The sequence below is a fragment of the Elaeis guineensis genome, chromosome 13, assembly GCF_000442705.2.
Source record: "Elaeis guineensis isolate ETL-2024a chromosome 13, EG11, whole genome shotgun sequence".
In the NCBI taxonomy this organism is placed as follows: Eukaryota; Viridiplantae; Streptophyta; class Magnoliopsida; order Arecales; family Arecaceae; genus Elaeis; species Elaeis guineensis.
The window spans coordinates 17,048,245-17,062,436 of NC_026005.2; the positions used below are offsets into that span (position 1 = coordinate 17,048,245).

The 14,192-nt window shown below is 36.9% G+C and overlaps 1 protein-coding gene across 1 annotated transcript; it reads right to left on the reverse strand.

The window, feature by feature from the left end:
* Positions 1 to 3,225: 3,225 nt before the first annotated feature.
* LOC105036428 (uncharacterized) lies at positions 3,226 to 6,754 on the reverse strand. The gene is made up of 5 exons (XM_010912195.2): positions 5,734 to 6,754; positions 4,704 to 4,906; positions 4,059 to 4,637; positions 3,918 to 3,969; positions 3,226 to 3,404 (listed from the first exon to the last, which is right to left on the reverse strand). The coding sequence occupies exons 1-5, from the start codon at positions 6,752 to 6,754 to the stop codon at positions 3,226 to 3,228; spliced, it is 2,034 nt and encodes a 677-aa protein (XP_010910497.2).
* Positions 6,755 to 14,192: the final 7,438 nt, after the last annotated feature.

Genomic DNA, 14,192 nt, shown 5'->3' on the forward strand with positions numbered 1-14,192 from the left:
ATGAGATGCCTGACATCATATCGACCCACGGTACGGTCGAAACTTAGCACACAGTAAATCCACTCCTTTTCACTCGGCGTCGCCGCCCAAACGAAAGCATTGGCCAGCGCGCCGTCCGACCCAGGAGTGGAGGGGGGCAACTGTTGGGGAATACCGACCGACCCCGCTCACGCCGACTTATAATCGGGCATACCCGACCGACCGACCGACCGGCCGATCGGCCGATCGGTCGGACGACATTACCGACCGATTAACGGCTCTCTACCGACTGAGGATAGGTCGGTCGGGCAGACCTTCTCCGCTCTCCCGACCGGCTGCACCAGGGAGTCCGATGCCCGACTCTCACAACATGCCCGACTGACCGTCGGAGGGGTCCGAATCTCCACCCGACGCCACTCAGCTGGCCACCGACCCAAGATCGATCGACTCCTCCGATCGCCGTACTGCTGCCAGAGACTGTCAGTCCTGACAGCAGCATGCGGCACTGCCGCCTAAGGACATTATCCCGCCTAGGGCATTGTCAACCCTAGTGATTTGACAGCCCCACGGTGATGCGACACTTTCACGGCGACTTTGACAGTCTACAGTGAGTTGACAATTCCTCAATTGTCTGCGCCATTAATGACGGTGCCATACTACGCTCCACTATATATATCAGGGAAGGCTACAGTGCTAGGGGGTCGGAGAAAAAAATACACAGGCTTGCTCCCTCTCTCTCTCTCTCGCTGAGCTCCTTATTTTCTTCTCACTGTTGTCTAGTCTCCTCTCTGACTTGACCGTCGGAGGGTCCCCGTCGGAGCCACCTCCGGTCAGTGCGGACTTTCTTTTGCAGGCGCTCGTTCCCGACGATCAGGCGACGAGGAGATTGGCCGCAACAATATATATATATTCATCAAAAAATATATATACAATTAAACACATAAGTTCCATATGGAGCCCACGGTTATATATATAGATATCAACGATAAAACAAGATATCTAAAAGTCCGATTTCCCATATCTGGCTTGATTTGAGATTGTTAGGCATTTGGAATCAAAAACTTTGCATAGGTTGTTCCATGTTTCTAGTGCAACCGGGCTGCGCTTGGAAAATCATGAGAAATTATTGCCTGGACAGGTAGATCCAGGCAAATCTTGAAGCATCTTCATGGTGGATAATGCATAATCGGAAGTTCGTGAAATACTGTGGTATGTTATCCACCGGAGATTTGGATGGTTTATTTGGGCGTGGTTCAGACAAATAAGGACAGAAAAAATCATAGCTTTGATAAGGAAGATGACTTGTCACATCTGTCAAGTCTCCTACGAAAGAACTATAGACTTCGTGCTAAGACGCGGGCGGTATGAAACCATCCTCCGACCTGAGAATGTTTTCTTCGCAAACTCCCTCACGCTAGGCGGTATCAAGGCTGTTGGAGAGAAGTGTAGGCCCTTGTTCCACGCTCACAAAGACGCAGCCATGCTTGATCTCAAGGAAGTCGAAGTTCAGCGATATGGGGTGGTTGCTAAAACCACAGCCACCTAGACAGTCGTTTGATAGCCATCCATATTTGTTAGTTTTTGGGATGTTAATGGGTCTTATCTTCATCCTTTTATTCTTTCGGTAACCAACACGGGGTTTTTGGTGTCAGAAGTGGAAGAGGCCTTGTACTCCCCATTAATTACTTCCATCCTGGTTCATGCGGTATCACCACGATCGATGTATTAGGATGGTGGAAGAAGTCATGGACAACCAAAGGCAAATTGCTCAATGGATTAGGATAGTGGAAGAAGTGTACAATCCTGCGATGCACAACCGAATCAAGAAACATCCTTGTTTTTCTTGTTCTTTATTTTGTTTCTTTCTGTGTTCTTTTTTATTTTGTTTATTTCGAAAGGAATGTTTTTTTTAAAAAAGAAAAAAAAAGGTGTAGCATCACTGCGGTAACTCATGCCAACTCAGCATCACCGCTATAACTGTGTTGTGTAGGTTTTATTTAATCAAAAAAAAAAAGGGTAGCATCCTTCTACCACCTATTCATATAAAAAAATAAAAAAATATGACACTGCTTTCAATAAAATGAACATTTGCAAAGAATTTTGAAATAATTCAAACAACTGATAACAAGAAAGGCTACAGCTTGTGCTAATCTCTTTCCGATATATCGTTTGAACAAAGACTTAAATTATCCAAACCTGGGATCTAAAGGGAAAGATTAGGATGTAGCGATGGAAGAATCGATACTTCATGATTGATGTGCATAGAAGTAGATGCGGTTGCTTTAACTTGGGTGGCATGGAGGCTATCTCATACCAGGCCTCAGTGCGAGAGGAACCCTGGTGCTTGAAACTTTGCATGGAAAGAAGCAAATAATTTGCTGAATTTACGTAGCTGGTTGATTTTTTTTTTTTTTTTGAGCATCAAACATAATCTATACTTTATAATACTTAGTAATTGATGTTTTAAACATGCTATTATAGAGGAAGAGAAATTTGGATACGACACTTTTGAGATTATTTAGATCCAAATATTTTGCAGGAATTTTATATTGTTCGCTTGCTTCCTAAGAACATATTTTACAGAAAGCAAGAAAAATATTCTGACAAAAAAAAAATCTTTAATCATTCTATTTAATTTATATTTTATATGAATTAATTTAATATGATCTTTTTCGCATGATCATGTTTGCATTTAGCTCAATTCTTGCATAGTCACCAAAATGACCGTGAACTCAGTTTCCTGCTGCTCTAGTATTACTTGCACAAAGAAAATTATAGGAGCAAGACTATTAAAGATTGAAGAAATAAAATTGAGAGGAGGAATCAATTTTTTTTTTTTTTTTTGCTTTGCTTTCCTAATTTTATGCCACCACTAACTACAAGATAAAGACTAGGCATACGCAGCTAACATTCCATAGTAATAGGAGATAGACTCAACAAACTAACCTGGACTAACAAACTCACCAAGGGTTATTCAAGTAAAAAATAATAAAGCCAAACAATAAAGCTAACATTCCCCCTTAATCCTGATTCAAAAAAGAAGCCATCATTTCAAGCATATGCTTTAACTTGGTAAAAGCATCATACTTCTAACTTGATCTCTCAAAAAATGATAGCATGTATTAGTGTGCTTGCTTCTTCCATGTGCGATAGAATTCTTTGCCAAGTTGATTGCAGAATTATTGTCAATGAAGATCTTCATTGCCCCTCAACTGGGGCATGGATTTGGCTCATTATGTTGAGCAATCATATTGCTTGACATGCACTTGAAGCTACAGTTACATACTCTGCTTTACAAGTTGAAAGTGCAACTATGGATGGCTTTTTTGATGACCATGAGCAAGCTATAGCACCAAAAATAAAATAGTAGCCAGAGATACTTTTATGGTCATCTAAATCTCCATTCCAATCACTGTTGGAGTAACCTATAAGAATATAATTATTAGATGAGGAATAGAATAAACCATGATCATAAGTCCCCTTTAGGTACCACATGATTCTTTTGGCCACTTGCATATGAGATTGGCGAGGAGATTCCAAAAACCTACTAATCAAACTAACACCATAAGAAATATCTGGCTTTGTGCATCTGAGATATCTCAAACTCCCAACAATTTGTTTGAAATAAGTTGAATCAATATGCATCCCTTGTCCATTCTTTGACAATTTGGTACCAACCTCCACAAGAGTTCTCACAGAATTACAATCTTGCATATGAAACTTCTTCAAGAGTTCAGTAGTATATCTCTTTTGACAAATAAAAATCCCATCTTCTCTTTGAACTACTTTGATACCAAGAAAATATGACATGAGACTAAGATCTGTCACTTCGAACTCATGCATCGTAGACTTCTTGAAATCTTTAATCATTTTGAGATTATTGCTTGTGAATATTAGATCATTAACATAAAGACACACCAACAGTATATTTAAATCACCAGAGTCATTAATCTTCATGTAGAAAGCATGTTCAGATGGCACTTCTGGAAACTGGCCTTATAAAAAAAAGAATCAATTCATCTGTTCCATGCTCGTGGCGCTTGCTTGAAGTCATACAATACTTTCTTCAATTTGTATACCTTATTTGCATTTTTTTGCTTCATGAATACATGTGGTTGCTTGACAAAAATCTCTTCTTCAAGTGGGTCATTTAGAAAGGCTGACTTTACATCCATTTGATGGATCTTCCACTGCTTCTGGGCAGCTAAAGCAATTAGAAATCTAATTGTTTCAATTCGAGCAACAAGAGAGAAAACCTCTTGATAATCATAGCTAGGCCTTTGCTCAAATCCCTTCACCACCAATCTTGCTTTGTGTCTCTCCACCTCACTATTTGACTTCACCTTTGTCATGAAAACCCACTTCACATTAATTGCTTTGTGACCTTGTGGGATATTAGTAAGTTTCCATATATTGTTTCTTTCAATTGCCTTAATCTCCTCATTCATGGCATTCACCCATTTAGGATCTTGGATCGCCTCCTCGAATGTCACATGTTTACTATCTGCAAAGAAAGCAAAGTGTACCAATTCTCCATCATCATCAACTTCATCATCAAGAGTTACCTCATAATCTTGCAGGCGTACTGATTGTTGGTGTTGCCGCCTTGGCCTTCTTGATTCTACCGGGGCCTGTGGCAAAGAAGTTTCTTGAGCAGCCTGTGGTAAAGAAATTTCTTAAACAAAGCTTGATGAGGCTTCTTCATTTGTGATGGAAGCTTCTACTTCTTCTTCAAGAACAGAAATAACACGTATTTGAGAATCTTTATGGGTATCCACATCCCATTTCCAAGCTTCTTCTTCAGCAAAAATTATATCTCGATTGACAATCATCTTCTTTGTCATGGGATTGAAGAGCTTGTACCTCCCATGCTTGTATCCAAGAAAGACAGTCTTGTCTGCTCGATTATTTAGCTTAGTCCTCATCTCTATCGGAATGTGTGCATAAGCAGCAGAACCAAATACTTTAAGATGTTTCACACTCGGCTTGAAACCACTCTATGCTTCTATAGGGGTGATATTGTGGATTCTCCTTGTTGGAGACCTATTCAACAAGTAAACAAAACATGAAACAGCTTCACCCCAGAATGAATTGGGCATTTCTTTTACCTTTAGTATGCTCCTCGCCATATTCATTATAGTTCTATTTTTTCTTTTGGTAACTCCATTGTGCTGTGGAATGTAAGAAAAAGTGACTTCATGCTTTATTCCCTATTCTTCATAATATTTATTAAATTCATTGGAAGTATATTCAACCCCACCATCAGTTCGTAGAACTTTAACAGAATAACCATTTTACTTTTCAACATGCACCTTGAACTTCTTAAAGCAATCAAAAACTTCAGACTTCCTTTTGCAAAAGATAGACCCAAATTTTTTGAGTAAAATCATCCATAAATGTCAAAAAAATACTTATTATTACCATTTGACAAGATATTCATTGGGCCACATACATCGGAATGAATAAGCTCCAATGGTTGTATTGCATGTCGCTGTTCTGCTGCAAATGGCAATCTGTGATGCTTTTCAAGAGTGCAAGCCTCACACAATTGTTCTGGATGATGAATACTAGGCAAGCCTTTCACCATATTTTCTCTAACAAGCATTTTTAAACTTCTAAAGTTCAAATGTCCAAAGCAAAGGTGCCACAGCTAAGACTTATCATTTATGGCATTGAGACAATTATAAACACCACTGAAAATATCAACCAGAAACATAGGATTCTTTGTCAAAGGTGCTTTGAGAATGAGCATACCTTTTTTATCAAGAATGAAAAGTTGGTTGTCATAGAGGTTCATAGCATACCCCTTTTCCGCCAACTGACCTATACTAAGCAAATTACTCTTCATGCTTGGCACATAGAAGACACTAGAAATATACTTATGATCTTCATTCTTCAAGTTGATAAGAATCTGTCCTTTTCCAGTCACTGGTATGGTACTGTCATCGGCAAATTTAACTTTGGTGCGAAATAACTCATCAAGATCAGCAAATAGCTCCTTTTTGCTACACATATGATTGGTACACCTAGTGTCAAGGAACCATGTATGGTAGTTTGGTGCTTCACCAGTTGCAGTGACCATCAAGAGAGCATGGTCGCCACCATAATCAACATCATCTTCTTGTACACAATGAGCCCTCTGAGTGTTATCCTTATATCTGCACTCATTTGAATATTGGGCATATTTGTCACAAGAATAACACTCAACATTGGATTTGTCATACCTTCCTCTACCGCGTCCACGGCCATGACCTCTTGAGTTTTGTTGATGGCTAGTACTTGATTTTTCTTGATTATTGCCTCCAACTCCATGATTGTTATTATGACCACCACGACCTCTATTGTAGTAATAGCCACCATGTCCTCGTCCTCTGCCACGAGAACCATTGGGCTTTTGGCTTGTTTTACCACCTTGATCACCTTTGATGGGGACTTGACTTTGAAGAGCTTGCTCAATAAGGTTCTTAACTTTCTTCTCATTCATGCGTTGTTCATGGGCTTGCAAAATGCTGTATAATTCCTCAATAGTCATTGAAGAAAGATCATGTGCTTCTTCTATCGCCACCATGATATGCTCAAATCTGGAAGTGAGTGACTGTAAAATCTTCTCCACTTTGGGTTGCTCCTTGTACTCCTCTCCATATATTTTTATTTGATTTGTCAAAGTAAGAACTCGAGTAATATAAGTAGTAGTAGTTTCTGAAGACTCATATTGACGTCTCAGAGTTTGGAGTCTCACCTTCTTAACTCTGTCCACACCTTTGTATGACATCATCAAGGTATCCTAAGCTTGCTTTGATGTGATTGCTCTCACAATCTTCTCAAAAATTTCATCATTCACCTCTTGATGAATGAAATGTAATGCCTTCTTATTCTTTTTCTTGATCTCGTGGTGGGTGTTCTTCTGTGCATCGGTTGCATTTTCTGCAAAATCAGCAACACCATTTTCCACGATATCTAGCAACTCATGGTAATCGAAAAGCACCCTCATTTGAACACTCCATCGATTATAATTTTTCCCATCCAAGACAGGAATTGAGAATTGAGTCGAGCTATTCATTGTACAAGCTCTGATATCACTGATGTAGTATTACTTACACAAACAAAATTATAGGAACAAGATGAGTAAAGATCGAAGAAATAAAATTGAGAGGAGGAATCAATTTTTTTTTTTTTTTGCTTTGCTTTCCTGATTTTATGCTACCACTAACTACAAGATAAAGACTAAGCATACATAGCTAACATTCCATAGTAATAGGAGATATAGACTCAACAAACTAACCTAGACTAACAAACTCACCAAGACTTATTCAAATAAAAAACAATAAAGCAAAAGAATCGGGATTAACAGCTAACACCTACAAAGGGGTTTGGACTTTGAGTTTGAACAACTAGGCAAATAGATTGTTGATACTAATTATAATTTTGTTGCATCTGTCACTAAATTTGAAACTTTTTATTACCCTCCATTTAAGCTTTTCTATCAGCTTCTATTCATCTTGAAGGACAATGAATCCTTTCATTGAATTATTTCTAGGTATTATTTACAAAAATCACTTAGAGGAAGTCATGATAGCTGAGTAGAGGATTGATGAAGTCTTGACATGGCTTAGGATTAAGCTATGCAAAGTACGAACATAACATTATACAGGATTGATAGGGTAGAACATGTATAGTGTTTTGTAGTATATCAATAGATTTTGCTCTTGAAATCTGTAAATTGTTTACACACCATTCCCTTGACTAGTGGAGGAGACGAAAGGTGTGGAAGGTATTTGCAAGCTCTCCAGGTTCTCCATCAGCATCTGAACCACTCTGGTCATAGAGGGCCGATCCAGGGGGACTTGGCTATTGTGATGGATTGAATTGAGGGGTCGATGAGGGTTATTATACATCTCTTTTATTATGGAACATTCAGAAGGGATTTTGTAGATCAATATATTGGCTACTCCATTGTCTTTTTACAATATTTGTTTTTTATTTGTTTGACTTGTTTGGTTGTATTCAAGTTGTATGAGTGCTCCGCCTTAGCCAAAAAAAGATAATTTTCAGATGGACCCTTAGTAATGTGAATGGAGATGGAAAGAGAGGAATGGAGGGGTCTGGGTTGTATCTTATGTCCGAAAGAATAATTGATTTTCTCTCATGATGTCAGCCACTAGATGACATCTCATATAGATTTCAAAGCACCATCAAATTTTTCTTTCATCTGCTTACACAGCTTTCAAAGTGTAGATTGGGCAATCTAACGGTTAGCAATATGAATGGAAGTGAATCATTCTTTAATGTAAAAGATGCAACTTGACACCTTCTATGCCTTCTAGGGGACCATAGAAGGCGCATTTGTCACATTATGATTTGTGAAAGGGTGTTGGCATGGAGGCCCACCATGTGACAAGGAGTGGTGTGATGGGATGTTCATAGCCATCGGATAAGAATGGTGACATTTAAGGAAACTTATGATTGGTGGGGTTTGGCATCCAAATCTTTTTCAAAAATAACTGGAGGGATCAGAGTCAACAGGAGAGGAAAGCTTTGCAATTGGTTGGGGTTGACTTTGGGTTCACTTACCCTATTAAGGTAGGAGATAATTTAGTATTTGGTTCTAAATAGAGATTTTATAGGAGCTCATACGTGTCACTAAGGAGGGCCCCTTTGCATCAATCTTATATCATGCTTGAAATTGCTATGTGTTTTTTTTAAAAAATTAATAACAAAGTGGTTATGCTACTATATTGCCATAAACTGACTATCACAAGGCATCAATAGTAGATAAAAGATTAAAGAAAAAACAAACCCAAAAAAAAAATATGAGAGAGTAAGCAATAATATATAAAATAAGAGAAGAAAGCTATAATTAGCTCCAAATAGAGTGAGTAAGCATTAGGTTAAATGATGGCCCAAATTGCATCCTCAACACCTTAAAAAACCATTGAAACCATGCAGCAAGTAGAAAAAAATTAGAGGCCCTTACTTGTGAGTATGGGATTATGAAACACCAGAATTTGAACAATTAAAATGCCTATAATAGATTTCTTGAATAGACACACTTGCATATGGTTGTAAAAATAGCCATGTAATATAAAAAGATGAAGCAAAGGAACCTTAGAAGTATAAACATGACATGAAAACCCTGATGATAAAAGCCTTGGACCAGATGGCTTCACTTTGCTCTTCTTCCAACATTTTTGGGATTTGGTTATCCAAGATTTGATGCTCTTCTTCACTTAGATGTTCTTCTCGAATCTTGACCTAGCCAAAATCAACTATGTTTCCCTCACCCTTATCCCAAAGAAAAAAACGGCGAAGGTACCTTCTGACTTTCAGCCAATAAGTCTTGTTCATTATTGTATAAGAATTTTTACCAAGCTGCTCGCTAACAAGTTGAGACCTTTCCTGAATGACTTAATCGATTCTAGTCGAACTACTTATATTTAGGGGCATTCTATTTTGGATAACTATTTCTATGCCAGTGAGATCATTCACCACACCAGGCGATCCTCTGGATAAAATCTGATTTGCAAAATAGACTTCCCAAAAGCCTTCTATCAGATTATTCCTTCTTACATTGTCAAAATTCTATCTTGGTTCAACTGCTATATCCCTCATTTTCCATTCAACTATCTTGGGCTGTCATTGGATGGTCAGAGGCTCTCGAGATCAGACTAAAATGTTCTTCTCTCAAAGATTGAATCCTGATTTACCACATAAAAATTCAAGCTTCTCTCCTTTATAGGGGGGCTCATCTTGGTCAACTTAGTTCTCATCTCGCTATCCTTATACTTCATGTCTTTATTCAGGTTACCTACTTGGGTGGCTAAGTAGATCGACTCTTATTGATGGCCATTTCTTTGGGCCAGGTCCTCCTTAACCAGTGGCTTATCTTGTAAGGTCAGTTGGAGTATCGTTTGCCTGAAAAACAGGATGGCTAAGGTTAAGAATATTTACCAGTTAATACCTCTCTTCTTGCTAGGTAGTGGTGGAGATTGCTCTCAAATGAATTTGGTATGTGGAAGAAGCAAATTTAGTGGCCATATCATAAGAAAATTAGGTTAGCTAACTTATAAAGACCACCTAGGAGGTACTCTTCCTTATGGCAAGATGTCATGCATGTCTTATCTGCCTTTTGGAATCGCACTCAATTTAGCTATGCAATAGTCTCCACACTCTCTTTTGGAAAGATAATTGGATCATCAACACTCCCCTCCAAGCGCTTTCTCTGACCTCTTTAAGCTCTATAGGAACAAGAATGACATGGTAGCAAGTTAATTCAATTCGAGTTCAAGAAGATGGCATCTCAAACTACTTTCTAATTCTTCATTTGAGGTATGCACCCAATTTGCCCACATCTCTACAATCTTGAGCTCTATCATGCTTTGTAGCAATGAGGACCGGCTAATTTGGAAGGCTATTGGCAACGGCGACTTCACTACTGACTCGTTGTATCAATTTCTTAACTCCTCTAGGAGCGTCTATAGGTTTGCTTCCACCTTGTGGAATCTCTATTTCTCTGAAGGTTTGATATTTCCTATGGCTATGTTGGAATAATAAATTGAATACCAGAGATGCTATTGGAAAGAAGCTCGATAAATCTTAGGTGGATGTTCAATCTGTAGCTCTTCATCTAAAATTGTTGACCACCTCTTCTCCTGTTGCCTCCTTCTCTCTATGATTTGGAAGTCCATGTCTTGCCTTTGGGGTCTTCCACCCTCAATCAACCTTCAGGTACATATACATAGATTGGATGGAAACAAAGTTTTCAAAGGCTATCCAACTAGTTATCCTGATGCTCTTTGTTGATGTTACTGGGACATGCTGAAAGGAATGTAACTCTAAGCTCTTCCTATAAAGAACCTCCTCTACATTGGTGGTCGCACGCGATGCCTTTTTCCTCTTCAATGATTGGCTTGTCCTCTGCAAGCCCAAGTAGCTTATAGTCTTTGGTGCAATTTGGTCAAAGATAAAGCGAGTCCCCACTTCCTTGGCTAGCGCCTAATCTCCATTATCTTGCCCCTTGGTCTGTCCTCATTTGTAGATGTATCCTATTCGTCTCCTTAGAAGTATATCTCTTCCACTATGTCGAGGAGCTGTGTAACCTCTCTAACTTGTAACTCTTTCTCTAATTCTTTTTTAATAGGATCTTCCTGGTGGTTCTAGTGGCTTTCAATTTAGATAAAAAAACAAGAAGAATTATAAAACTATAGGAGAATGGGAAACTAGGCTCTCAATCGCTATAGAGAAAGAAAAGAAGCCCAAGAATCTGCAATATAACATGAAAAAATAGATAATTATAGATAAAAAGAAGACTGACAATAGACTAAAGACAGAGGCCATTACATAAATTTAGAAACCACAAGTCTGGTAGCCTAAAAAATCATTAGAGAGCACCACAACCTATCTTTTGAGATTCAATTGAAACATAAAGAGAAGACGAAAAGCAACATAAGCAATATTAACCATTTGCAAAATATTATATTCAAAATTTGTGTAGCTAATATATGAGCCAGATTAGGATGAACCTTCTCGTATTGAAACTAAAAAGTTATCATTCAATGCATGCTCAGCTGCTCACAGCTGCTTAGTTAGTAGCTTGATGTCCTTCCCTCCTCATGTGCAACACCTTGAATTTTTTAAAAGAGTGCTTCCTTTGCAAGATATCCTGCAATATTGGAGAGCAACCAGCACTGCGGTGTGAAAAACAACTGATCTAGGCCACTGCAATATACAATCAAACTTTCCATGGGTTATAATGAGTAACTAGGACATATAGTCTCAGCCAAGCCCCCATTAATATTAGTTCAGCATAAGATAGCGAACAAGGCCACTTATAGCTTCCTAGTTTCTAAGGGTCCCATCAAAGTTCACCATCAACACTCCAAAAGAACGAGACATCCAAGAAATAAAGGTCGAAGAGGGATGAGGCTGATGAATCAACTGAGAGATACCTAGGTCTTTGACCAAGTGCCAATGGTGAGTAAGTGTGAACCAGGTAACTGGAACATATCATAATAGAAGCAACGACAGTCTCACCAAATCCTCTACTGTATTATGCTGCTATCAAAAAAAGCACTTATTTATGCCATATAGGTGGTCATTGCTCATATCACCTTCCTTACCAAGATATAAGATATTTGAAATTATTGTTGATGAATAGAATTTGCCATTTAGGACTCGATAGTAAAGTACTGTCTCCTCAATCCTAACAAGATTTCCATAAGATTTTAGAGTAAAGATGCTAGTTTACCATGGTAAAGTCTTAGATATTTGTGCAAATAGAATCCAATTTTCACTAACATCTTGAGGACAGTATAGAGTATGAAAAACATAAATCTTTTGTGTGAAAAACCATCTCCAACTTTCATTGAGATTTCGAGGGCAAATAGGATATGAAAAATATAAATTTTTTGTATGAAAAACACGTCAAGATATATGAGTACACTTAATTACACATGCTTAGAACCTTCACATTGAGTTGTAGCAAAATTTTGTAACCTCTAGCAAGTACTATTTTTCTAGGCATAGTCTAACAAGTGAGGAAATGTTGTCACTACTATGACATCATATGGATGAACTTCTCTCTCTAATCTTTTTAGAGAGAGAAAGTTTGAAAAAATTTTTTCCTCCCACTAATCTTTGAGCACTGAGGCCTCCTCTGATGGATCCCTTCCTTCAGCGATCGACCACTGGGCCCCTCTCTCTTCTCCTCTCTCTCTCCCTGTTCTCCTCTTTCTTCCCCCTCTCTCTTGTTCTCTCACTACTAGAAATAAGGGCTTCACTAGTGGAATTTTCTGACGGACATGATCCATCAGAAATTTCTGATGGATCACTAATAGATTAACGTCAAAAAAGGAGGAACAAAATATAATTGATATATCTCAAAATCTCTGACAAATTTTTGATGAATTATTTATCAAAACCAACTCCATCAGAACATCTGTTAAAACATCTGTCTGAATTTTTTTAAAAAATCTAAATAATATAAAAAATATTTGTGACTAATTTTATGATAAATTATTTATCAGTAATATTTCTAACCAAAATTTTCATCAGAAACATAATTTTAACAATTTTTAAATTATTAAAATATCTATTTCTAATAGAAGAGCTATCAGAAATTTGAAATAAATTTTGTGATGGATAATTTGTTAGAAATTAACATCATAAGTATGATAAATTTTGTGATGGATAATTAGTCAATAATTAACATCATAAGTTCATGATGGATAATCTATCAAAAATTAATAACACAAGTTTGAAATTTTGTGATGGATAAATGGAAGGATTTGAACTCTAAATCCTTAGATAATTTATTCACTACTTTAGCCATCAAAACCTAACCAAGACATACTTATATCATGATTGATAAACTATTTATACTACTTAAACCCTTCTATATAAATCCAACTCAAAACCCTTATTTTCCCATTGACTAAGCTTCCCTATTTGAATACCATGTTTTATGTTTGATTGCTCCTTCATTTGATTGAGGTTCTTGAGGATGAAAGAAGTAGAGAAAAAATAAATAAGAAACTCCAAAAAAATCAAAGAAAAAGTTTAGAAAAAATCAGATAGAAATAAGAGAATATAACAAGAATTGAGAGTAATAGTGGTGACACAATAGTAATGATCTAAAAAGTTGTTACTGCACTAAGTCTATAGTGATGATATTAATATTTGTCATTAATATTGAGTATAATAGTGATAACATATAATATTGTCATAAGAGATTAATTTGTAGTGATGATATATTACTCGTGGCTAAAAAATTATCATAAATAATATATTATTTGTAAGAACATCACGTGCAATCATAAAAATTATACTATTTATGACAATATATAAGTGTTACTAGAAAGTTATGACTAATAGTATATTATTTGTGATAATAATTTATATTATCACAAAAAGATACTATTTATGATAATATACAGTGTTACTAAAAAGTTATCATGATTTGTATATTATTTATGATAATATAAAATATCATTATAAAAAAGATACTCTTTGTGGGGATATGTAATGTATTACTATAAAATCATTATCATTAGTATATTAGTTATGACAACATAAGATGTTGTCCCAAAAAAATATACTATACATATGCGATATCAAAAAGTTGCCATGATTAGTATATTGGCTTAGTTTAATTTTAGTTTACAAAATATAATTTGTCAATAAATAATAGATGATTAATTGAATTGGCTACTGAGTTA

Coding starts and splice junctions, on each gene's coding strand:
- LOC105036428 (XM_010912195.2), bottom strand. CDS start 6,754: ATGATGTCATACAAAGGTGTGGACAGAGTTAAGAAGGTGAGACTCCAA. Junction 4,638..4,703: donor TTTCTGTTCTTGAAGAAGAA/GTAGAAGCTTCC, acceptor TCTTTACCACAG/GCTGCTCAAGAAACTTCTTT. Junction 3,405..3,917: donor CATGAAGATTAATGACTCTG/GTGATTTAAATA, acceptor ATATTCTTATAG/GTTACTCCAACAGTGATTGG.